The sequence below is a fragment of the Lepidochelys kempii genome, chromosome 13, assembly GCF_965140265.1.
Source record: "Lepidochelys kempii isolate rLepKem1 chromosome 13, rLepKem1.hap2, whole genome shotgun sequence".
Lineage (NCBI taxonomy): Eukaryota > Metazoa > Chordata > Testudines > Cheloniidae > Lepidochelys > Lepidochelys kempii.
Window position 1 is genome coordinate 4,071,541 of NC_133268.1, and position 26,090 is coordinate 4,097,630.

Consider the following 26,090-nt stretch of genomic DNA (forward strand, 5'->3'; position numbering starts at 1 on the left):
AGTGATCAACTGTTTTCCATGTTCACTGAAGGTATGACAAGAAGTAAACCGTTAATCTATAGTAAGGGAGATTTAGGTAAGATATTAGGATAAGCTTCCTAACTATAAATGTAGTTAAATTATGGAATAGGCTTCAAAGGGAGGTTGTGGAATCCTCGTCATTGAAGGTTTTTAAGAACAGGTTGGACAGACACTTGTCGGAGACAGTCTAGGTTTACTTGGTCCTGACTCAGGCTGGACTTGACCTCTCGAGGTCCCTTGCAGTCCAACATTTCTATGATTGTTAACCCAACCTTTATCAGTTTCGTTATAAATCAGTTAAACTCTTTGGAATAACTTCGATAGTAGTAATGTTTTTTTTTTTATTCCATGTGAAACTTTTTCAGGACTTTATCCCTTGCCCTGCAAATCTGCACACCCAGTTGGCACTTTCAAAACAACATGCCTAACCTCTGGCCATAACTGGATTCTGAGGGACAAGCTCAACTGCATATAAAGAAAAGCTACAGATATCTCAGAGATGTCTGATACATCTCCCCACGTATATACTAAAATAATTTTAACTCCACTTCAATACACCATGGTAGTGACCTGAATGGTCCTTCCTTATAGCAAAAATGGAGATCTAAGATGGATTTGTACAAAACTACCTCAACTTCACTTCTGAAAGACAAGAGAAGATAAAAATATGCTACATTTAACCTGTTTAAAACTATCCACTACAATAGGAAAAAAACCTTGCAAATGTCAGGATATTCAAATGTGTTATATTTAACTTAAACTATCGTTTTAAATCACCTTTTCAAAATCTGGTGACGGGAGAGAGGATTTCTCTGTGGATATCTGCTGTTTGACTTATAACCAGTAAAACATAAATCAGTCTAAATTTATCTTTAATCTTTTGTGATACCTTAATTTACATGTACTTCACATGGAATCTACATCATCCAAAAGGAAAAGCTGTCTCCAGCTCCTATCTGTCAAAACCCATTAAGGTAAGGGTCTTTCTTAGCCTGGAAGATTTTAGTCAGTCTTTCAGCCCACAATCAAGAACTGTTGCTTCTGAAGATAATACATTCCACTGAATTCTCTAGTAGTTGCATCTACTTGCAAATTCAAAATTAAAAAGGTGATAAAAGGTAAAAGCAAGCAAGTTATTGAACTGGCTCTAATAATTCTTTTCAGTGATTTCTCTGCCCAGCACTCTTTTCCCCTTTCTCTCCCATAGTGTTACAAACCAGTTGATGTATGAGAAAGTATTACTATGAAGCCGCCACCATCCCTAAAATTAAAGCTGAAACTGGTGTTTGTGCTACAGACCTGATTTAAGGGGGAAAGGGACAGTGCTGGTCTTGGCTGTTGAAACTATTGTGCTAGAAGTTGACATAAAATTTGTTCTTTTTAAAGTAACACTGTTTCAAGGTGGGGGTGTTTTTTTTTGTTGTTGTTGGAGAAAAATGTGAGTTAGTTTTAGATTCCTTTGTGTCAAATTCTAGCCCAAACATTCTGTTTAAAAATCAAACAAAAATAAACTTGGTAAGGTGTTAGATTCTAGCACTTCTAGTTTGTGGGTACTGAATTTATTATAATAAATAGAAACTGCCAGGGTATTAACAGGTTTCAGAGTAGCAGCCATGTTAGTCTGTATTCGCAAAAAGAAAAGGAGTACGTGTGGCATCTTAGAGACTAACAAATTTATTTGCGCATAAGCTTTCGTGAGCTACAGCTCACTTCATCGGATGCATTCAGTGGAAAATACAGTGGGGAGATTTATATACATAGAGAACATGAAACAATGGGTGTTCCCGTACACACTGTAACGAGAGTGATCACTTAAGGTGTGCTATTACCAGCAGGAGAGCGGGGGGGGGGAAAAACCTTCTGTAGTGATAATCAAGGTGGGCCATTTCTAGCAGTTGACAAGAACGTCTGAGGAACAGTGGGGAGGGGCTTGGGGGGGAGAACAAACATGGGAAATAGTTCTACTTTGTGTAATGACCCATCACTCCCAGTCTCTATTCAAGCCTAAGTTAATTGTATCCAGTTTGCAATTTAATTCCAATTCAGCAGTCTCTCGTTGGAGTCTGTTTTTGAAGTTTTTTTGTTGAAGAAACCCATTGTTTCATGTTCTCTATGTATATAAATCTCCCCACTGTATTTTCCACTGAATGCATCCCATGAAGTGAGCAGTAGCTCACGAAAGCTTATGCTCAAATACATTTGTTAGTCTCTAAGGTGCCACAAGTCCTCCTGTTCTTCTTCCAGGATATTAAGGTCTTGAAAAAGTAGCTAGTGAGTATGAACAACAATATTTGCAACAATTATATCTAATTTCACTATCACCAGATGGGGCTTCATGTCATCTCTACTATCCCACAGTCTCACCCCACATCATCAAGGTGATGGACTGTCAGGTGCAAGAAATCTAGAAATGATGCTAACAAATGCATGGAAGGGAAAATACCACAACCAAAGAAGGAAATTTGACAAAAACAACGCACACACAATGTCATGTGTTTATAACAACACCGCAGTTGAGACAAGCTAGCAAGTTACAACAGCACACATTGACCTTCTAGCAGCTCTCTGAACAGCAAGCAATCTTTAATTAAATGATAATTAAGCACAACAAGATAGCGGTAGTCCTGGATCAGAATTTCCTTGCTTTTACTGGGTGGTGTATTACTTAAAAAAAAATTGTTCCTAATTATTCAGTCTTTGGCCAACATTTTTGATCCTAAAGATACCATTGCCTCTTGTGCCTTGAAACACCAAAGCCTAATAGGTCCTCCACAGCAGTCTATGTTGCATTAAAAAGTAGTTTAGTGCACCAAGAAGTGAGGATTGGAGTTTGAGATCCCAGCTCAGTCCCTCACCTTAGGGCCAGGAGCACTAAACAGGGTTTGCAAACCACTTCAAATTGTTCTTCAGCAACTCCTCTGGTTGAGTTGGAGGACCAGATGTTGAATAACTCCAGAGGAACAATAAGCAAGATACTGGGACTTTTAAAGGTAGAGAAAACAGGAGAGAGGTCTTCTGCATTCCATAAAAGACTCAGAAGAGCACCAGGGAAAAAAGAGAATACAAATCTAAGTCAGGTGAAGTTCCTTTTCTCCTTAATCACAACAACAAACCACCTTTCTGTTTTCCAACTACTTCAAATGCTTCTACTTACCAAGGTGTGCCGTTTCATGTGCTCCCTGCGTGTGAATTTTTTCCCACAGATTTCACAAGGATAGGGTCTTTCTCCTGTATGGGATCGCATGTGTCTCTTCAGGATACACTGATGCATGGCTGAGAAACTGCAGTATGGGCACTTAAATTTCTTTCTGATGACTGTGAATTCATTTACTGAAAAAGAGCAACCCAAGAGGGCAGGTTACAACTCAAAACATTTCAAATAATCCATTTTCTTGCTTAATTTTCATTAATGTTTTTGCTGTCAGACCACATTCCCACTGTTTTATGCTCTGCATAAGGAAAACATTTAACAAGTTCAATTACGTTGCACTGTCTTTCTAATGTCTGCCTTATTAAGTGGAAGATTTTAACTAGGGTACTTATACTGTGTCAACACAGCTGGGAACTTCAAGTATCTTCCCCAGAGAAACTTGTTGATAAGACTGTACACCAGGCTGTCAAATATTTAGCAACAGTAAAAAAATGATGCAATTTCCTTAATGTCTGTTAAAGTACAAAACAAAAAGGGATTATAATCTGCTATAATCCTAAATTATTTTCAGGAATTGGTTGGCCAATATAGAGACATCTGAAATTCAAGCATAGTTCTAGTTAGTGACAGTGCCCTCATGTACTGAAACAGCTACATGCAGAATCAGGTCAGAAATAACTAGCTGTGAAGAGAGGATCACAAATGTGACATATTGATAGCAGTATGTCGAATTTCTCTTTAAACCCCTAAGTAAAACGAATGAGTGAAATGCAGTTTATAGGAAACCAGGTACTGTGGAACTATTGCCATTAATGTTCAAAGATGAAGGGGTGTCTTAGACAAAGACAGAGTTCACCATGCAAGCATTTAACAGTAACCATCTTTAAAGTAGCATACTATTGCTGCAAATACGGAGAGTAGCAGAAAGCAGATACAAAATCTTTAATGAAAGCGCAATTCTTGAAAGTGTGTTCACGGTCCAAATTGTATAATCTTTGCGAGATTAATTTTCTTATCACATTTTCCTGAATGATTTGGAAGAGAATGAATTTTTATAAGTTATTCCTGTGCTGTCAACGTTTCTCCTTTTGCCATCCTTTTAGAGGTAAGTGCACTCAAACTGGACCCCAGGGATACATACAGTATTCACAGCCTAATGGCCTAATTTGCCAACAGAATGCACATAGAAGCTGTGTTGCTGTTTCCCCCTCCAAATAAAAATGAAAGTGGAACATGCAAAACAAAGCAGGGGAAAACAGAAGATCTGATATTCCTTAATGGAACCCACCCATTATACATTTGGAGGTCATTGTCTTTGTGCATGTAATGTTTGATATCCTCCCACTAGTGATTCTCTTAGTTGCCATTACTATCTGTTAAATATTACCCACTTCAATGACTTTGCCCAAAGCAGTTTTACTGCTAGTAAGGACCTGGATTCTTAATCTTAAGGATACTGGTTTGCATTCAATAAAAGCAAATTCTAGTCGACATCTTAAACCTTGGTGGGCTTAAATATGCTATTGTTCTAAGTAGATGGCAAACCAGCGCTGTGTTTTCAAATGAAGCACTGCATGTAGGAGAGAGAAGGAAAAAAGGGAAGTCTAGTGTCTATTATGGTCTTATGTCACTAAAGGTACCGAGTTAAATTACAAGATGCATACTCAAATATTACATCCTGCAAAGATCCCAGTAGCTAAGTCAACGCTGACAGCTCTCAGCGTCTCACAGACCCACACCCTTCAAGTGCAGTTGTACTCTGAGAAATGAACTATTTTTAAATGACACCTTTTTACTCAGCAGGCCTGCTCCCTGCGTGTATTCCGTCTCATCGGCTTACTCTGGTGACCAGTTCTTTTTAAAAATTTACTTCTATTTGCATGGCAGAGCAAACACAACGAGAGTGGGAAACTAGGTTTGATTCCTCATGCATACACAGTGAAGACAATCCTTTGAAACCCCATTGATTAGTATGGGGCTGCACAAGTGTCACTGAAGGCTTAATCTGAAGATATTGAGTTGCACAGGAACACCTGGGAACAATTTTGGAAAAATTTTTATTGCTGGAACTGATACGCAAGAAGGATAGAAGAAAAAAACATTTTGAAAAAAACTTGACTGTCTCATTATTAAATTTCCAGGGCTAGTACTTGGAGAACCAACCAGTCTTCTTAGTTGTAAGCTGTGAAATTCAAAGTAAAAATCAATTAAACAAACACTGAACCACAGTGGGTTGTGGTTTTTTCCCTCCAATAGAGAGACTTTTTAGACTAGAACCATACTCATATGCAGATGGTTACTTGTAGTCCATGTAACTTATTTCTAAGCATATAGATGGAAAATCCTTCACTTTTTTTGTCCACATTTAACTATTTAAGTGCTGTGCCCTTGATGACAGAGGAAGAATCATATATCCAGCAGAACAGCACCTGTTGTGCTACTCAACACAAAAAGATAGGTCTTGATATTCCATTACTTTCAGTGGAATAATTGAAGAGTAATGCAATTTTCTCCCCTTTTTAAAAAGCATACATAATAAGATAATAAAGGGGCCACCTGTTGCATACTTGTAACCAAATCTGTTACGTTATGATTTCCTATACATTTAAATGTTACTCATTGGTTATATTCTTATCTCTAGGCCTGAAGATTGTGGATTCAAATAACACCCAAAGACGGAGGCACCTACCCAGTGTTGCAATACACTGTAGGATTATATAAGGAAGTACTATTAGAAACATTATTCCTTAGGGGATCATTCAACAACCCCTTCTAACTTTTGCTGACTGCCCAGGTAGAAGTTAGAATGCACAGCACTTTTATTTAATGAGGAGGAAATGAACATATTTCATCAGATGCCAAAAGCTAAGCAAGGTCACATTTGTTCAATACGCGAACAGGAGACCAAGCAAAATACTGAGTTCTGTAAATTTTGGTGATTCAAAACGTTGACTTTTTTTTTTTTTAAATTAAATGAAAAAAATTGGCTTTTTTTTTTTTTTTTTTTTTTTTACAAGAAAGGATTTGGCTGAAAAATGTTGTACCACTCTAGTACTAACTGATTGAGAAACACTCTTCTCCAGGCCAGTACTGTAAAAAATGCCCCACGTTTGTGCTGGGGTGCTGGGCTTCCACGTGCCATTTTTCAGATAACGCACAAACATGGTACTAACAACAACTGGTTGGAACATTTCTAATGAAATGTATTTTCATTGAAATATGTTGTTAAATCGAAGAGTAAATGTTTCAGAGACCTATCAGTTTTCTAAGATTTCTAAGGTCCAGGGCTTTCTGGTCATTTCTGACGAGAGAGAGATCATAGAATCATAGAATATCAGGGTTGGAAGGGACCCCAGAAGGTCATCTAGTCCAACCCCCTGCTCGAAGCAGGACCAATTCCCAGTTAAATCATCCCAGCCAGGGCTTTGTCAAGCCTGACCTTAAAAACCTCTAAGGAAGGAGATTCTACCACCTCCCTAGGTAACGCATTCCAGTGTTTCACCACCCTCTTAGTGAAAAAGTTTTTCCTAATATCCAATCTAAACCTCCCCCACTGCAACTTGAGACCATTACTCCTCGTTCTGTCATCTGCTACCATTGAGAACAGTCTAGAGCCATCCTCTTTGGAACCCCCTTTCAGGTAGTTGAAAGCAGCTATCAAATCCCCCCTCATTCTTCTCTTCTGCAGGCTAAACAATCCCAGCTCCCTCAGCCTCTCCTCATAAGTCATGTGTTCCAGTCCCCTAATCATTTTTGTTGCCCTTCGCTGGACTCTCTCCAATTTATCCACATCCTTCTTGAAGTGTGGGGCCCAAAACTGGACACAGTACTCCAGATGAGGCCTCACCAATGTCGAATAGAGGGGAACGATCACGTCCCTCGATCTGCTCGCTATGCCCCTACTTATACATCCCAAAATGCCATTGGCCTTCTTGGCAACAAGGGCACACTGCTGACTCAACACTGCTGACTCAAGATGCCCAAATTGAAAATCTGATCTTTTCTATAAGAATAATGGACATTTCAACACAATTCAATTTTGTGGAAACATTTGAAAAATTTTGTTTTTGTTCTAACATGGAATGAAATCAAATTTCAACAACTCAAAATGTTGCCACGAAACAGAATTGTCATCTTCTGGCTGGCTCTAATCCTGACCACTTAGAGGGAAGATCCAAAGTACAGTTTCCTTCTCCATCAAATGGGGCAGTTATTTTTAAATCTACCTCTAAATTTCCTCAAATCAGCACTTTGAACTTAATAGTCTTCACGTCTTGTCCCAGACTGTTGCTCTGTTGTGTTCTATAGCTCTTGTGTTCCACCCTGAAGTTATTTAAAGCAGCTCTGGAAAACTGTCATGAAAATTTACTAGTCCAAGCACAAAATCTATTCACCCACCTGTACCATGGTGACTATAATGATAATAATGAAAAAACAAAGACTATTTTATTCACTTGTCAGAAAAGATTACCCACTCCAGTCAAGTAGAATTTCATAAGGTTACTTTAAAGGGATTACACCCATGCATGCAAACTGCTTTGGGAACCTATGGAATGAAAGGTGCAAAAGAAAAGATAGAACACCTGAGTTCCCGGCACCATTCATTCTCAATAAAGCATATTCTAATGTCCACTGCTCTCTGCCAGCTATTGTTGATAAAACAATAGCAACACCTTGCTTGTGCAGTCATTGTGCTACTAGTATTTAACTTGTTACTTGTAAAGCACTGTTGAAATAAACTAGAGAATGGAAAGGTATTCTAGTGTATTTTATTTTTCCAACTTGCCTGGGAGAACTTAAAGTATATGAAAAATATTTTGCCTTTGCATTGTATCTAACACATTTCCCAGTTTATTTCTTTTATGAGCAATCTTTAGCAAGTTTGAATATTGTGAAGGACAAAGATATTTATGATAATCTGTTGCCAATTTCAACGGGATAAGATCTCTCAGCTGCTTGACCACTAACACTAGGTTATACAAACAAAACATTTGCACTCCACAGGATCACCATAACCCAAATACTACAGAATCTAGACAAGGTAAGCAAGCTATAAACAGATCAGGTAAGATCAGCCAAGGTCAGCTAAGCTTCCCACAGCTACACGGCTATTTTCAGTATTGTCTAACAATTTAAACATAACATACATAACTACATAAGGGTCTTATTAAATTCTCAGCTATCCAGCTCTGTTGGATTCCTTCATAGGTGGTTATTTACAGGAATTAAACTAGTCACAGGTGCAGTAAACAAGGTTCCTGCAGGGCCAGCGTTGTGAACAGGAGATGTTCCCTCTCATGTACAGTTAACCAAATCAGTTAAAAAAAAATGCTGTCCTAGTATGGCAAAACAAATTGGGTCCTTTCAATGAAAATGCCTCAAATTAACAGCAAATTTGTGATATTTTGGATTAGCTTTCACCACCACCTAAAAAAAGTCATTAATAGTAATCTACTGGTGAAATACACTATAAATAAATGCAGGACTTGATCCTCTCACCGATGGGGTGGAGGAAATTTTCCCCTGTGGGTGTGTGAAGGAGTGCTGAAGCTATCCATTTCTGCAGAATTTAAGATGTTCTTTAAAAAAATCAAGTGTGATCCTTGCAGTTGCAAAGAGAACCTTCCAAATGAGAAGTGATACAGTACTGCTTTCCTGAGTCCGCAAAGACAGACTGTTCTAAGCGCCGCCGCTGCTGGCATTCCCAATTTAAGCGGAGTCAAGCTGACAAGATTATGGTTAGTTTCACTGTTGCTATTTAGAATCCTGACAACAATGCAACTGTAAATCAGTTTCACACTGTCGACCAAGAAACCTCTTACCAGCAACAGAAATAGGTACTGGAGCTATTCAGAAGAGGTAACATAGAATAGAAATTGAAAAGCTAGAGTAAGTCACAACAACATGTGGCTGTTTAGAACAGAAACTGAAGAAAAAATTACTGCTGTTTCAACTGTAGAACTTTATGTAGGCAGAATGTAGTTAACAGTGTTACAATTAGCCAGGATGCCACCTATACCATGAGTGCCATGAGAGTACTCACAGAAATTAAGTGCCCCCAACACCATTCTGCGATACGGTGTCAATTCTGATCTGTAGATTACAAAGGCAAGAGAAGAAGGGATTACTGTGATCCTCTTGTCTGACTTCCTGTATAATTCAAACCATAGGACTTCCCTGAATTAATTCCCATTTGAGCTACAGCAGATCTTTTAGAAAAACATCCAGTCTCGATTTTAAAATTGCCATTGATGGATAATTCATTACAACTCATAGTAAGTTGTTCCACTGTTAAAGATTTATGCCTTATTTACAGTTTGAATTTGACTAGCTTCAACGTCCAGCCATTGGATTTTGTTATACTTTTTTCTGCTAGACTGAAGAGCCTTCTATAATCCAGGTACTTATAAACTGTGATTAAGTCACCCCTTAATCTTTGCTCTTTGTTAAATAGATTGAGCTCCTACAGTGTCTCACTTTAAGGCATAATTTCCAATCCTTTAATCATTCTTGTGGCTCTTCTCCAAAACTTCTACAATTGATCATCATCCTTCTTGAACTGTGGACACCAGAACCGGACACAGTATTCCAGTAGTGGTCTCACCCGTCCCAGATACAGAGGTAATACAACCTCTACTCCTACTTCAGATTTCCCTGTTTATACATCCAAGACTCACAACAGTCTTTTTGGCCACACACTCACACTGGGAACTCAAGCCCAGCTGATTATCCACCAGGACCAGCAACTCTTTTTCAGAGTCACCGCTTCCCACAATAAGAGTCCCCCATCCTGTAAGTGAGGTACGTTCCTTGTTTCTAGATATATGACTTTACATTTGGTCATATTAAAACACATAATTTGCTTGCTCCCAGATTACTAAGCGATACAGACTGCTCTGTTTCAGTGACTTTTCCCATTTTACCATTCCCCAATCTTTTCATCATCTGCAAACCTTATCAGTGATGATTTTATCTTTCCTTCCAGGTCCTTGATAAAAAACAAAAGGTTAAATGCAGTAGAGCTAAGAACCTTGCATGTCTCCACTAGAAACACACCCACTCAATAATTCCCCTTTTACAATTACATTTCAAGGCCTGTCAGTTAGCCAGTTTTTAATCCATTTTATGTGCGCCATGTTAATTCTGCATCTAGTTTTTGTTTTGTTTTTTTAAATCAAAATACTACGTGGTACCAAGTCAAATATCTTACCAAAATCTAAGTATATTCCACCAACACTATTATAATCTTTATCAACCAAACTTGTAACCTCATTTAAAATAAAGATATCAAGTTTGACTGGATTTATTTTCTATTAACCAAAGCTGATTGGCATTAACTATATTACTCTTCATTAATCAAGTCCCATAACAGCTATTCCATTAGTTTCCTGGGATAGATGTCAAGCTGACAGGCCTATAGCTACCCACGTCATCCTGCTTACCCTTAAAAATATTGGCATCACATAAGTTTTCTTCCAGTGTTCCGGAACTTCCCCAGCATTCCAAGAATTATTAAAAAAATCAATATGACTGGTTCAGAAAACTCAGAGGTAAGAATGCCACTTACTGTACACATTACTTCCTACAACACTAAGATGCCCCTTGGAGGTCTTCCCTCAACTTATTGTCCAGACAACATATGGTTTAAGCTTGCGAGGCTAAATAAATTACAGTGAAATGTTGCATGTTACTGAAGACATAAAAGTCCCCAATTTCAAAGCCAAGGTATACAGTTCCAGGAGTTAACCAGGCAAACCCATGTACAAAATGTCCATTTACGTCACTTTGGATGCATGGTCATAGCAAATCCATGCAAATAATGCGTGTATTTGGATACCTAAACAGTATGGAAAAACCAGGCACAAAAGCTTTGAGAGAATGGTGAAAACAGATTGAACCACTTTAACTATTTCTGCTTACCAAGAGAAAGATGTGAAAGTTTTATGTTAAATTCAGATACAAACACCGTTTCAAATAACAGATCCAGAACATTTTATGATAATATCCCTCAAATTCACTGCTTTGGGTATTACAACGAATCTCAGTGCATATGACAAATTTTGCCGTTTACTTAAGATTAAACAGACAGAGGACAATAATTTTTGCAGTTATAATTTTATTAAAAACTAAATATTTTGTCAAATATCCATATATTTTTATTTCTGCATCTATAATCTAAAGACTTGAAAAATAAAAGCATCATTAGAAAAACTAATACACAGTTTCATTTTAGAGTTTCACAATACTATCTATCTGTTAAACACACATGCCTATAAGCACATATATTTAGTCAATAATATATTAACCTCGGTATGGACATACAATGCATTTTTTGGTCTAAATGACAAAGTTTAAATGTACGAACTATTTGCCCTAAATAAAAAGGCTAATATTAAATATTTACAACACTTAAGAATAGCAGCATCTGTAAACAAAGAAATGATCATTGACCAGATTACCAAAATCATTACCAGCAACGATACATGGCAAATACATGAAGAATAGTACCAAGAAATGAAATATGCATTACGAACAGAGTTGTATTTTGAACAAAAACTGCAAAAATAAATAATTTAATAAATTCATTTATATAAAATGAGCATTTTAAAAAAAGTTATCCAGCAACACTACAAAAACTTTGGCATTACTGTCTCAAGTTATCTATCTTGTTTCACTGAGGTAAATTTTCATTGTTTTACATTTTTAGAATTCTCTCCTTGCTAATACATGTTAGCTCCCCTCCTGCTTTCCTACCTGAAAAAGTGATGTGCAGGTTTAACACTATCCTGGTTTGTACATGCATTTCCTGCATACGATCTTTTAAAAAAACCTGTTTGCAAATCTAAAACTCCAAACAAGTTCCCAATGGTGAAAGATAAAGACTTTTTTAAAAAGCATAAATCTGGTCTGTCGACTATCACTGCTAAACAGAGACAAATGCGTAGATGATATAGGAAAACAAACGGTTGTACAATGTTTATATGCATTAGTCCTATCATGTAACATACTCACATCAATGATGTTATTTCCACTCTAGTTTAGAATATGCACGCTAACTCAGTGATAAAGGGAACCCATTTCATTTAGCATCACATGAACTATAGAAGACATTTTATTGTAAGGTTTGTCTGCAGTTTGGAAGATTTGTAGTCAACACCCTCCCCACCAAAAAAACCTACAGCTAAATTTATGCTTTCTTAATATGTTGCTAATCTCATTTGCAACAATTATTCATAATTTTTTCTCTTTATTGCTGATTGCTACCGTCAGGACCTCCAAAAAGATCTGTTTATAATTCAAAGCCCAAATTATGGAGACAGAATTTCTGGAATCCTGTGCAGTAACTAGATCATTTCTGTGCCATATATTGTTTGGCATTCCCCTGCTTCAGTTGTCCACCCAAATATACTCTCATTACTGCAAGACTGCAATATATTATTTCATTTGGTGTGTTATTAGCACTGCCATCCTTAAGACAAGATGTTAAACCAAAAGCAATTTCTTCTGATTCTATGGAAATTAATTTTTTTTTAAATTAAAGGGACAACTTGTTTCCTGACCAAAATTCTCGCTCTCAGAAACAGCTGCTACATTTCCTATACAGTTACATCAATACCAGCAGCTATTTTGTAAAACACTGCATAACTATTGCATAAAGGTGCTATATAAAACTAAATTTTATTCTACAAGTCTGTAATTTATGCATATGCTGTGTTACTGCATGACAATTATTGGAATACTGAATCTTTTGGATGCCAACAAGTGTTTCACAAAATAGCTTGAGGCAAGTTTTTTCCCCTTCATTTTACACATTAGACTGCATTTTAAGCTTAAACTATATCTTTTGTTATTTACATGGTAAAACCAATAATCCCTATCACATCATCTCCTACTTCCCAATTTTGAATTTAAAAATACAAGTTTAAGAAAGTTTTCTATTACATGTTTATATAAACATTTGCTATATTGTTCCCTGAAATTCTAATGTTTGTGGTTTTTTTAATTAATTTGCTCCTACCTGTGAAGACAAGAACTTGCAAGTCACTCAAAAAGTTGGATAAGTATTTGCACAGGTGCCAGGAATCAATACGATCGGTATTGACTGTACATATTACAATAAAATGCCTACTTAACCTGTCTAATAGAAAATAATTTCTTCCACTGCTATGTGATCTCATTTGGATGTTAAATTAATTTAATCAAGTCCCTTAAACATTAGGGAAAGGAGAGGGCTAATCTAGTTGAAAGAATGTTATCTAGACATTTTCACAAAGAATAACACAAAATTAAATAAAGGACAGACTTAAAAACATCAAAACAGCAAACTCTGCAGAAAATGCTAACAGAAAACATTAACAAAAATCAGAGAACCCACAGGGGCATTGGTTAGAATGAGAGAAAAGAAGAGGAAATGATCAAGGGTCTTCTTTCATGATCCACCTACTCCTTCTATTTATAAGATGTATTCAGTGACTTTAACAGTTCCTTATGTGTTTCATTACATTTATTACCATTGTGGCAATTTGATTTCTAATGACTGAACCGTAGCATCACTGAAGAAATCAGATAGGATCGAGATTTGTGACTGATGTTACACAGGTATTAATTCCCTAATACAGGGGGAAACCCCCGCTCCCAGTAAGTATTTAATATGGCCGTTATATCTGCCTGTGGCACATAACAGTCTAACTTCCTATGGGTTGTAATACTTTGGGTTAGTTGGGATTAGTGTGAGGGTGCTGGTGGCCTGCGATAAAGAGGTCTGACCCTCTAGTAGCCCCCTGTTGCCTTAAACTCTATGACTATGACTCTGTCATGTGACAGCAGCCCTTTTAGGTATGCTGTGGTTATTCATGTTCCTTTTCTGATACGGTCTAGATAAGCCCTCATTTTCTGCTTCCAGAATGCCACAGATATTTCTCATGGGGGCAGAGAGCTTTTTCACAGTTCCCTCTCACTGCTTAGTTCTTTCCCACCTCCTCTCCCATCTGCCAAACAGCACAGTAAATTTACTTAACTATTGCCAAACATCAAACAGGCAGATTAGTCATGTTCATAACAGGAGGAGCATGTTGATTCTAAGCCATATTTACATATATATCAATAATCAATAAGGGGAAAGCATTATATGGACAAGAGAGAGTTTAATATGGCTTTCTTGCTATATCAATTAACATGACACGTGCTGTAATAGTTACACAGGAACAGACTCAAACTGTCTGTGATCTGCTCAGGCACATTGGGGATGGGGGCGAGGTGGAGTGGTTTGTGGCTCCCTGGCCCTAAGCTGCCACCCAGCTCTGGTGCAAATTAGAGCTGCAGTGAAGCAGATATAATTTACACCAGAGAAGGGCTGAGTGTAGCAGAGCAGTGCTCTAGAAGGTGCCACTTCCTCTCCATGTTGGGGATGGTGGAGCCACCTCTTCCAGCTTTCCACTGGTGGACAGTTCCTCCGCATGAGAAATTCTCCACTGGCCATCTCCAGCTGTTTTATGCCCACTTTGTGTAGCTTGCAAAGTGGATTTAGCAAGCTAAAGAATGTGGCCCTTAATGTTTAATCACGCTACAAGTATACTATATTGTTTGTGCAAAACTAAGCATTTCCTTGCCTTGTTTCCTGAGGTATGGCCATGCTACAAGAGAACTTCGGAGAAATCACAGAACTACTACTTCTAAAACTTTTTTTATTGCTTTCTATTTATGTTGTGTCACATATCAAAAGAACCAATATACAAATTAACCCCTACACACTACATAACACTTAAGCACCAAACTAAGTTGCTGACAACTTGTGCATTGCACACAGAGTATTTGAAACGCACTCTTACTGTGCCTTAAACTACAGCAGTTGTTAGAGTAATTAAACTAATATGTATTTGTATGAAAATAAACAGCAAGCTATGAGTTAAACAGTTCACAGCTTTCAAATAATTGAACCAAAGTAATTAAATGGGAACTATATTAAGACTTCAACCTTCCAGTAACAGTGTCTGATTCTCAAGTTCCACTGTCTCCACTATATAGGCTTTTTGGAGCAACAGGATCTGTTTTTATGTACATTCAATTTGGCTAGCTCAACCACAACGTACAGAACAAACTGATGGAGTTAAAAGACTTGAAGAAACTTAGTTTTTGAATGCCACATTCTTACTCATAAATATAAAAAATAACTCCAGGTAACATTCAGCAGCATACTAAATAATCAAATGTTCTTAAACCTGCAGCAATTTTAAAAAAAACCCTAGTATAGAACATATGCCCAAGTAGCACAGAGTTTCTTAATATGATACAGAAAACTGGACTTCTTTATAAATAGCTTGTGGCATTTGGTGATAGCAAAGTACTTTCATTAACTGGTAGTTTGGACCAGAGATGGAACTAGCAGCTCCATCTAGGGTGACCAGATGTCCCAATTTTATAGGGACAGTCCCAATTTTGGGGTCTTTTTCCTATATAGGCTCCTATTACCCCCCACTCCCTGTCCCGATTTTTCACACTTGCTGTCTGGTCACCCAAGCTCCAACCCACAGTTGTGCAATTGCAAAGCTCAGGTCTTTCGTTGTTCTGTTTCTTTTATAATCTGTTTGATGCAATGCAAATCTAATCTTTGTCCAATAGCATTCCAGAAGTTTTATGTGGTTTTTAAAACTAGTATAAATGAAGACATCATTCAGCAAAGCAGACATATTTGTCACAGTGGTTCAACAGAGTTTCTCATCTAATACAGGCAACAATCAGAGTGCTTTAGGAAAGAGGAGGTGGCTGAGTGTACATACATGGTACATTGGCAGGAAGCCAAAGGAAGTTGAAAAAAAAAAATCTCAAAATGCCATAATCAAATTTTTTCAAACAGCAGGCCAGTTTCACCTCTTCTGGTAGGACTATATTCCTCTAACCATGCCTGACATCTGCTGGAATTTGTACTTCTCAGAACAGATTCACTTTAGCTGCCATGCAGAACAAGCTTATAGTTCAACTGTGTAATGCCTAACATCAGAGGGGGAAATCTCCTTAGATGACAAAGTCGACACAGAGACATGCCTTCTTCTACTCCCAAATGCAGTTATCCTGTATACTTCTCAATAATCCTTTTGAGACTATTTTAAACAGAACCTATAAAGCAGAATTTTAAACCAAGCAAATGTTTACAATCACTGATCATTTCCATTCATACAGACCCTCACAGTACATAGGGACTGCATAAAACATATTGCTCTAAATTGCTATCTTTACAAAGGAATCTTTTAAAACTGCTTTTAAAAATAAATAAAAAGTTAATTATCCTTAAAACATTATCTTTGTATAACCAATTAAATCTTCTCTAAAGGCTTGAGCTTATATTAAAAAATACACAAGCCAAAGTTGTTAATCATGACATGTAAAAATTTTAAAGGAATGCGATCTCTAATCATGAGTAATCCAAAATACCATTATATTATCTATCAAAAATATTCTTACACAAAATTGCAGCTTGATTCTAATTAGAGTTTTTAGTTTACAAAATCTGGAGCTGAAATAGTGCCTGACCAATCTGTCCAATATCTGGGAATTATTACAGTGTTACAGTTTATCCAATAAGAAAAGGAGTACTAGTGGCACCTTAGAGACTAACCAATTTATTTGAGCACAAGGTTTTGTGAGCTACAGCTCACTTCATCAGAAGCATTATGAAGTGAGCTGTAGCTCACGAAAGCTTATGCTCAAATAAATTGGTTAGTCTCTACGGTGCCACAAGTACTCCTTTTCTTTTTGTGAATACAGACTAACACGGCTGCTACTCTGAAACCAGTTTATCCAATGGTAAACCCATTTTCAGCAAGTAACAAAGCAGCAATATACTCCTTTTAATTTATGTATTTAATAAAAAATAAATGCCTAAAACATGGGATCCCATCTCCCTCCAATCTCATGATTTTCTCATTTCCTTAATACAGCTTTGAAAGACGATGTCAGGTTCCTGATTTTGATCCACACTATCCAGAACTTCTTCACCAATTGGCTGGGCAGAGCCCAGGTAACACACTTTTATATGAGTAGTGAGATTCTTTTGTGTGCCAAAACCTTTGCTGCAAAAGAGACACACAAAGGTACGTTCATCTGAGTGCACAGACATAAGATGCCGGTTCAGATCTGTCTTGTCTCGAAAGAGTTTTAAGCAGTCAGGGCACTGCATCTTCTTGTGGTTAAAGTGGATTGTCTTTTCATGCCTATCCATATTTGATTTTAGTGTAAAGCTTGCAGGGCACTTAGAACACTGGAAACGGGCAAGCTGATCCTGGGACATATGATCAGTGAGGCCAATGAGCACAGGTCTGGCACAGTCAATTAAGTCAAAAGGAAGAATCATGGAAAAAGCATGCTCGTGTATGTGCTCCTTCAACTTTTCAGTGCACTCAAAAACCCTCCTGCAGAAAGCACAAGTCAGTCTCTTGGTTAAGATTGAATCCAAGAACAGGCCTTCATTGGTTAAGTCCATATCTTCACATCTTGAAACGTTTATATCTAAAACAGAAACACACACACGTTAATGACTTTAAGTATAAAATAATTTTCTATTAAAGGTATTGTTCTCTCCATTTACCTGTGTCAGAGTTGCCAAACTGCCACAGTGCTAAAAATCCATCATAGGGGACCTGCAAATGAAAAGTTCAATTAAGTTAAAATAAACACACACAGAAAAATATTTTTCACCCACCCACCAGCCCTCCACTTCTTTAAACAGAGATCTAGCATTCTATTCAGCAATAACTAATTTCTCTTTTACATACTTTTCATTAATAAAATTTAGAAATGGAGGTCAGAATTTTCAAGTTTGGAGCATAAAGAAGGGGACTTAGATAGGGAATTTAAATTCACAGTTGGGCTCGTAAGTAAATATTGTTCAATTTTCAGAGTTGCCTAACACACACAGCTTCCTTCAACTTAATGGGAACCATGGGTGCAGAGCAATTCTGAAAGTCAAGCTACTTTTATTTAGGAGGTGGCGTATGGATCCAGGTACTTAACTTTGCCCTTAACCCTTTACTGCTATTTTTCTTTCCATAGAGAAATATCCATATCAAGCAAAAGCATGCTCTCCTCAGTTTCTTTTATGTTAAGACTATATGATATGACTGATTTGAATTATAAATACAAGCTGATTTTTGCATAAGCAGTTTGCACTATGCCATTGCATGGCAGACAGTGACTCTGTCTATGGAATAGAGCAGATGATGTAGTCTGGGCAGGTTTCTCAGAGATTGGGGACAGGGTGGGGTGGTAAATTAACCTTTCTTACCAGGTGATTTTTTTCTAAGGTGACTGCAAAAGAAGAGCTGTATTTTACTCCATTTGTTTAACAAGGAGGCAAATATCTAATTCAAAAATATTTAAAAATGTAACTCATTACTGAGAGCTACATATTTTAGTTCAGAAACTTTTCCGTTATGGAAAGCAATCCCTGCTTCTATCCATGTTTAAATAATGAGTAAAAAAGCACACTGGACACCTGTGTGTTCAAGCATCCCAATACTGTATTATAAATTTTAATGGTTTTTACAATAAAAAGCACACCTGCCATTTTTTAAAAAAATACTAATTACTTTTGGATGCATGTTCCATTCAGGAAAGGAAGAAAAGGGAAAGTGATCTGCAAAATTAGGAAAATATTAGCTCTTAACCCAGCCCAGGAGCAAATCTGGATTTTTTTTTTCCTGAAATTTCAAACTAACTGTATTTTGAAAATCGAACTCGCTAGTGTGACATGGTAAAAGTATAAAATACGATGGTCACATTTTTCTACTAAGGAGAATGTGTGTTAAAACCCTTTAACATTTACAAATTTTTGCAGCTATCTCTTGATCTTACCTGAGCCGAGGAAGACAGCTTTCCTTTTATCATGGTTTCTGGTGACATTTCACCAGAACAGGAGATCACAGGGGGGCTCTGAGTGGCAAGGTGTGATGAAGGCAGCAGGGGAGATGGTGCTTCCACTTTGCCATCAAATTCGCCCCTTGAACGATTCAAGTTGGCACCAGGCCCTGGGGAACACAGGAAACGAGTCTCACCCACGTGAACTAGCACCAGCTGGTGGTTTTAAAAAAGGCCCTGAAAAGGTAGTGAATGAGCACTTGCAGTTTATCTTCTGTCAGTGGGAAGGAAATGCAGCAGTGTAGTGATGCAGGCCTTTTGTGTTTTTAAAACCAGCCTCCCCACCCAAAATGCCAGTTGTCTGCATGTGATGTATGTGGTGGGGGTTATATCTCACAGCAGCAAAATGGTCACTAAAGAGAGTCACATGGGAGAAAGAAGCAAAAGGTAGCACAAATATTCTGAACAATTACATCTCTGAAATACACTGCTTTCACAAATACTATTTTAAACATATATCTCTAAATTCTCCATGAACATATTCAAAAATGATCAACTATCCATATAACTGTCTTTAAAACTTCTGTCAAAGCCTTAAGATCAACATTTAACCATAATAAATAAATAAATAAATAAAATAATTTGTTTTATATAGTATGCTTAATCCGAGATCTCAAAGTGCTTTGCAAAGGTGAGAAAGCATTACCTACATTTTATGATTGGGAGACCAGAGAACTTAAGAGACTTGTTCACGGTTGCATAATTAAACCCTAAAAAGTGTTACATTCTAAACCTCTACTAAAGTTTAAGGGAAAAGAATATTGACTGGCCACTAAAAGGCCAACTTATTTTTGCTGTGCCAGACAAAATAAAAGTAAACCCCTTTGTTCATGTTGTGACAGCAGCTAAATGGTATACAGTACTCAGAAAGTATGTTGACAGTCAATGGTGAAAATATACAACGTTTTGACTAAGACAAATGGCTATATAAGTTTAAAATTGTTAATTAAACCTTAACAGCCATCTTAATTGTTGCCTCATTTCAACCTTACAAACCACTGCTTGTGAAAAGAAAGTGGGCAAAATCAACAGGAACAAATACTATATATGCACTGTTAAATATGGTTTTGTAAACTAAGCTGTAAAAAAAAGCAGAATTTTAAATACTTTACGTCCTTTCAAAGGCTTTTTATTCTTATTACAAGAGTACAATAATTTGCTTGCAAGATCGCAAACAAGGTGTATAAAAACTTAGCATAATTTTCATCAAATTATTAAATACGTGCAAATGTTAAGTCGCATGGCATGAACAATTATTTCACAAAAGATACAACTTAATCAAAATTACAACGAAGCATTCCACTGAAACTGGGTAAGAGTTTCTTTCTTAAACCACCCGTCCCAAAACACAGCAGCCTAACATTTTTATTAAATACTAAAAAAGATTAAAGTGACTTTAAGATGCCTTCTAATAAGGACTCCCCATTACTTCCTCAGTTTATTTAATTTTTCGTTCATGTGAAACACCACAGCTACTCTTGCACTTCTTACTATCCTCTGGTTTGGCCTCCTCTGTTTTGGTCTTCTGTATTAAAGTTACTCTCACAGTTTAGTTAGTTACATTCAGGAGTGATGAGAAGAGAATATTTTTAAGCTTTCCTTCTATTTAACAATAAACATTGCACGGCAGTGAAGAATGCCAAGAAAAACTAAATGTATGCAGTAATAAGGCAAAATTAAATTATTAAGTTACTATCTCCAGTTATAAACAGGTGGATTTCTTGTCTTAATTTACCATTACAACTTATGTGATTTCCTTGTGACTGGGCAATGGTCTGTGGCAGTTTCAAGAACACATGGAGAGTACATACGAATGTAAGAATGGCCTACTGGATCAGACCAATGGTCCATCCAGCCCAGTATCCTGACTACCGACAGTGGCCAACGCCAGATGCTTCAGAGAGAATGCACAGAACAGGCAATCATTGAGTGATCCATCCCTGTTGTCCAGTCCCAGCTTCTGGCAGCCAGAGGCTAGGGACATCTAGAGCACGGGGTTGCATCCCTCACCTTCTTGGCTAACAGCCATTGATGGACCTACTCTGCATGAACTTATCTAATTCTTTTTTGAATCCTGTTATAGGTCTGGCCTTCACAACAGCCCCTGGCAATGAGTTCCACAGGTTGACTGTGCATTTTGTGAAGAATTTCCTTATGTTTGTTTTAAACCTGTTGCCTATTAATTTCACTGGGTGACCCAATTCCTGTGTTGTGAAAGAGTAAATCACACTTCCTTATTCACTTTATCCACACCATTCATTATTTTATAGACCTCTCTCATATCCCTTAGTCATCTCTTTACCAAGATGAAAAGTCCCAGTCTTTTTAATCTCTCTTCTTGTGGAAGCTGTTCCATACTATTAATCATTTTTGTTGCCCTTCTCTGTACCTTTTCCAATTCTAATACATCTTCTTTGAGATACAGAGTAAAAAATATTTTCAATATTCAAATGAATTGGGGGGAAAAATTAGATTTATAGTATTACACTACTGTAGGTAATTGCACAATCACTGTCCACCTACACAAATATGAGATTAACTGGTGTTCTGATTAAATCTACAATACTGATGCAGATTGCCCTGTTTACATTGCAGTTCTGCATTGTGACTCTAGAGAACTTACATCAGGAGTCCACTTCAGGCTAAATGTAGTCTGAACTTTGACAAAGTAAGAAACAGTAGCTTAGCTTTCGTAATTCCCTTGCTAGTTTCCTTAGGAAGCTGTGCTTGGTATTGAATGTGAAGTAAACAGCTGCCCACTTATTAAAGCAACAGTGAAGGCTGATGGAATGGGCAATTTTTTGGAGAATAAGGGAAAACAATATGCCACTCCTGAAAATGGAAAGAAAACATATGCAGCATAAAATAGATACATAACAACAATAATTAATAACTACTTGTTTGTTTCCACCAATTGCAAGTATCAAATGAAGGTATATCATTGATATTCTGTACTATGCATGCAAGTAAGTAAACAGCATCTGCGTTTAGATTTTAATTCATTCTTGCTAATATAGTAAGAAATGGTAAGATTATTTTTTTCTTTAAATTCTTTCAAGGAAGCAAGACAATTTTCTTAATCAGAAATTAAAACTATCAATTGTCCTGTGGTCAGCATTGTTCATGGAAAAATATGCATAGAAGATCTCACTGATAGCAACATGGCAATGGAGGATGCTATTTTCAAGAGCACAAACAGATTTAAAAGGAAACTCCTGTAGAAAACTTAAATTGAAATGCCAAGATCATTATGACATGCTTAAAATGACATCAACTCTCCTCTAAATCTTGTAAGAAAACATCCCTGCCTACATGAATACCACTTGGGAAAACTGACCACTGTGTAAATGTATTCCTTTAACTTTTAGTGAAAGTATAAATTATTGGCTTCAAAGAGTATCTAAAAATAAAATATTAATTGGTTAGCCCAAGAAAAAAGGGCCTTTTGTACCATGCAATCTGTTGTATAACACGCTTCATAGGAATTGCTTCTATAAACAAACAGAGAGAGTAAACAGGAAGAGCCAAACAGACATATGGAGAACTTTATAACAGACTAATCTGAAAACATGAAAGGAGTCATTTTTTTTAAAATGAGAGTTGACTTCAATCACCAGAAAACTGAAAACGTAACTGACTTTTTAAACTATGGAATATATGGATAAAGTAATTGGATCAATTTATTTCTTACAGCATTACCTGAATGGCAAGAAATGAAAATCAATTTTTTATTTTTTTTATTACTTTTATTTTTAAGCTGATTTGAATTGGTTAAGTTTACAAGTACCGCATTACCTTCTGCTCAGTTGTTTTAAACACAATATATTAATATCCACTGTAACAAGAATCATCCTGTATTCCCATTGTCCATTAGCTGAATATTAGGGATTTCATGCCTCTCTTTCAGTGTCATCATTACAAAAGGTATAATGCTTGTACGTCCTTTAAAATTAACGCTCATTTACACAGAACTTTTTACTTTGTTTTGTTAGCTTAATGTTTACAACACAGAACCACAGTAAAGTTGACATGAAGCTAAGCCTTTTAGTAATCAGCAGTTCCCTTTACTCACCAAGCACAAAGATTTCCCAGGTTTAAAATCCATTAGAAAAATCAGCAAAGGTATGATGAGCACCTTTATGTATTCTCAACTAGCTTCTTACAACAGTATAAACTATGCCAGAGAAAAACTAAAAAAACCCATGTGTTTCTACAGCAACCAGGGGTGCAACCAGAATTTTCCTCAGGAGGGAGCCCCAGAGATGCATTTGTGTGTATGGGTCTCCCCCACCCCTCCGGCACTGCCATGACCTCTTCCCGCTTTCCTCCCAATGGCCAGGGGGAGAGGGGAACCCTGGGCCCCCTGATTCCCTCCCCTCATTGCATCGCTAACAGTGACAGAGTTATACTCTCTTAGAAAGTTCATGAGTATTTCAAACAAAGAAAATACACTCTTACAACCTATTCCTCCTTACCTCAACCTTACTCAGAAAAAGGACAGCAATTTTAGGTCATCTTCTTACACTAACATTTTCTGGGTCAAGCCGACAACTGAATCAACAGATGGTTAAGATGGTCCAACACACCTTTTTTTTTTTTTTTTTTTTTTTAAAGCTTCAGGGTGAAAACCATTTAGAAATGCTTGGTGTAAGAACACGTCATTTTCAGATTTGATAAAATATAAAACAAAACTACAATAAATAACATGTCTGGGTTTTTTTTTTTTAAAAGAACTTTGTTCACTGCTTTTTTTTTTTTCTCCTTTTTTTTCTTTTAAGTACCAAGGATTTAAATGACAAAATCCTCAACTCATGGGTTTGAGAAAGAGAGTAAAGAACTGAAATAATGGGAGGGGAAAAAAATCCAAAAATCTACTACTAACCTAAATTGCATGTTCTGAATGTCTTAGCAGTGCCCTAATCACTTGATACATTATAATTTATGAGTTTAATACTAAACACGAATTTAAAAACAAGCTATCACTTATGTTTTTTTAACAAATACAACAAGACAAAGTTTAATGAGAAATTTTAGTGTATAGAGTTAAATATCATTAAAGAATTAACATTAAAAAGATACTCAGATTGAATGGACCATTATAAAACAAGTACACTCAAAATTATGACAGCAGCTCCTAGTGATATATTAACATAAACAGCAAGGAGCCTAATAAAATATAAAGAGAAGGTTCCCCCCCCCGCCCCAATTCCCTGCTTCAATCAGCTGTAAAATGAGTCTCCCCAAGCTTTTGGGCGCAGTTGTGACAAGAAGTATAGACCAATTATCTTTTTCTCTTAACTCCAGAAGACATTCATTTTACTTGCATAAAGACCAAGTAATTAGGGCCTATGTGGGTGAATTTCATGTGCTGGTGAAAGCGTAAGGATGTGAAATCAAGTACCTGCCAATCTAGGGCCAAGATGAGGGGCTGCAGTGTGGCATCCTCTCAGAGCTGTTTCTCTTGCCCAAGAAGGCAGAAACTGCTTCATCATGCTATTACTCCTAGAAGCAGTGGCCATGACACATTATCTCTGTAACACTGATCCCAGGTTCCCCCCTGGACCTGCCCTATTTCTAGCCTCCACCCCACCTGTAGGCCTGGTGAGGAGACCCTTTCTACAGAATGCAAGGAGGGCAAAAACTCCCTTGTGCAAACACTCTGCCTACAGGTTCCTCCACACAGTTGCAGCAAGAGTTTAGATAGTACAAAGGGTCATGTGCTGCTTCATTGCAATGGGGCCATTTGCACTCTAGGAGCAGCCTGAAGAACAGAATATTCTACTTATTTACTTAGAGATATTACCAAAGGAAAGAAACTACCCTAGCAATTAAAAAAAAAAAAAAAAAAAGCAAAACATCACTCCCAAAACAAAAACGAACGAAACACACAATCCCAAGTTGCAAAAAGATTACTCCTTTCAATCCTCCATAGTTTTTTCACTTTTAAAAAAATCAGACTAACGTCAACAAAAAATTCAATTATTTTCATTTTGGGGGTGAGAAGGAACATTAAGATTTGCCATTACATTATTTTTAATTGCATTGCCACTGCACTGTAATTCATCATGCAGTTCAGGTGATTGTTAGCTTAAAGGTGACCTAATCGTTTCCGGCTTCAAAAATAAAAATAAATAAAAATCAAATAATATGTGCTAAATGTTCTTTTCACTTTGTTTATTTGGGTCATTCACTGCCTTAATGATGATCTCATCCCCCCCCACCCCCTTTCTGGAAGTCTGAAGTGCATATACACTGCTAATGTATATATGCTTTGCTTTGTACGGCCAGTGTTCTGCTCCCCCACTACTGAAAATACCATCTCAATATAGCATATATGGTTGTTATTTCTATTTTCTTCAGCCCACCGAAGTTTTCTTAGTTGTATACCCCACAGAATCTAAAACACTTTACAAAAGACTTATGCATAGAAGAAACTATAGATCTATCTTACAATACAGGCAAGCATATATACTCAAGTTCTTATTAATGTTGTGTTCACATAACCAGTAGAGCATAACCTGAAGCAACCAGGAAATCATACTATGAACTATATGTCCGCATGCTTCAGATTTGAAGAAAGTATGTTTTAAGTTATGAATACACAGAATGATCACTTTTATCCTGAAGAAGAGCTCTGTGTAAGCTCAAAAACTTGTCTCTTTCACCAAAAGTTGGTCCTCACCTACCTTGTCTCTAGCATCCAGGGACCAACATGGATACAGCAACACTGTAAACACTTCTACCCTGATTATTTGGAGATATCTAGCAAATGTGCAAGTGACTATTTACAAGATGCTATCATGAATTTTCCTTCCTTCCTCAATTCCCAATATTTAGTCCTAAAAAATTCCCAAAACAAACAAGTATCATCCCTCTTTGTGCACAAGAATAGTGAAAGTCAGTATGGCTATAGAAACTATATTTGTTCATTACCAAATGCAGAAAATCCGAAGAAAGCAGCAAAAAAAGGATTAGGCTTGTTGGGTTTACAAACATGACTACAACTCTC

The 26,090-nt window shown here is 37.0% G+C and overlaps 1 protein-coding gene across 8 annotated transcripts in view; it reads right to left on the bottom strand.

The window, feature by feature from the left end:
• ZBTB46 (zinc finger and BTB domain containing 46) overlaps positions 1-26,090 on the bottom strand; it is a 109,031-nt gene that overhangs the window by 13,124 nt on the left and 69,817 nt on the right. For 6 of the 8 annotated variants that reach the window (XM_073308919.1, XM_073308920.1, XM_073308918.1 and 3 more), the window contains 3 exons: positions 19,019-19,191; positions 17,754-17,805; positions 16,934-17,674 (listed from right to left, as the gene is read on the bottom strand). In XM_073308919.1, the coding sequence (XP_073165020.1) occupies positions 17,079-17,674; positions 17,754-17,805; positions 19,019-19,191 (821 nt within the window). In that variant the 3' untranslated portion in view covers positions 16,934-17,078. Of the gene's footprint in view, positions 1-3,175; positions 3,352-16,933; positions 17,675-17,753; positions 17,806-19,018; positions 19,192-26,090 lie in introns of those variants that run through there. The other 2 variants (XM_073308924.1, XM_073308923.1) reach the window with 1 other exon arrangement.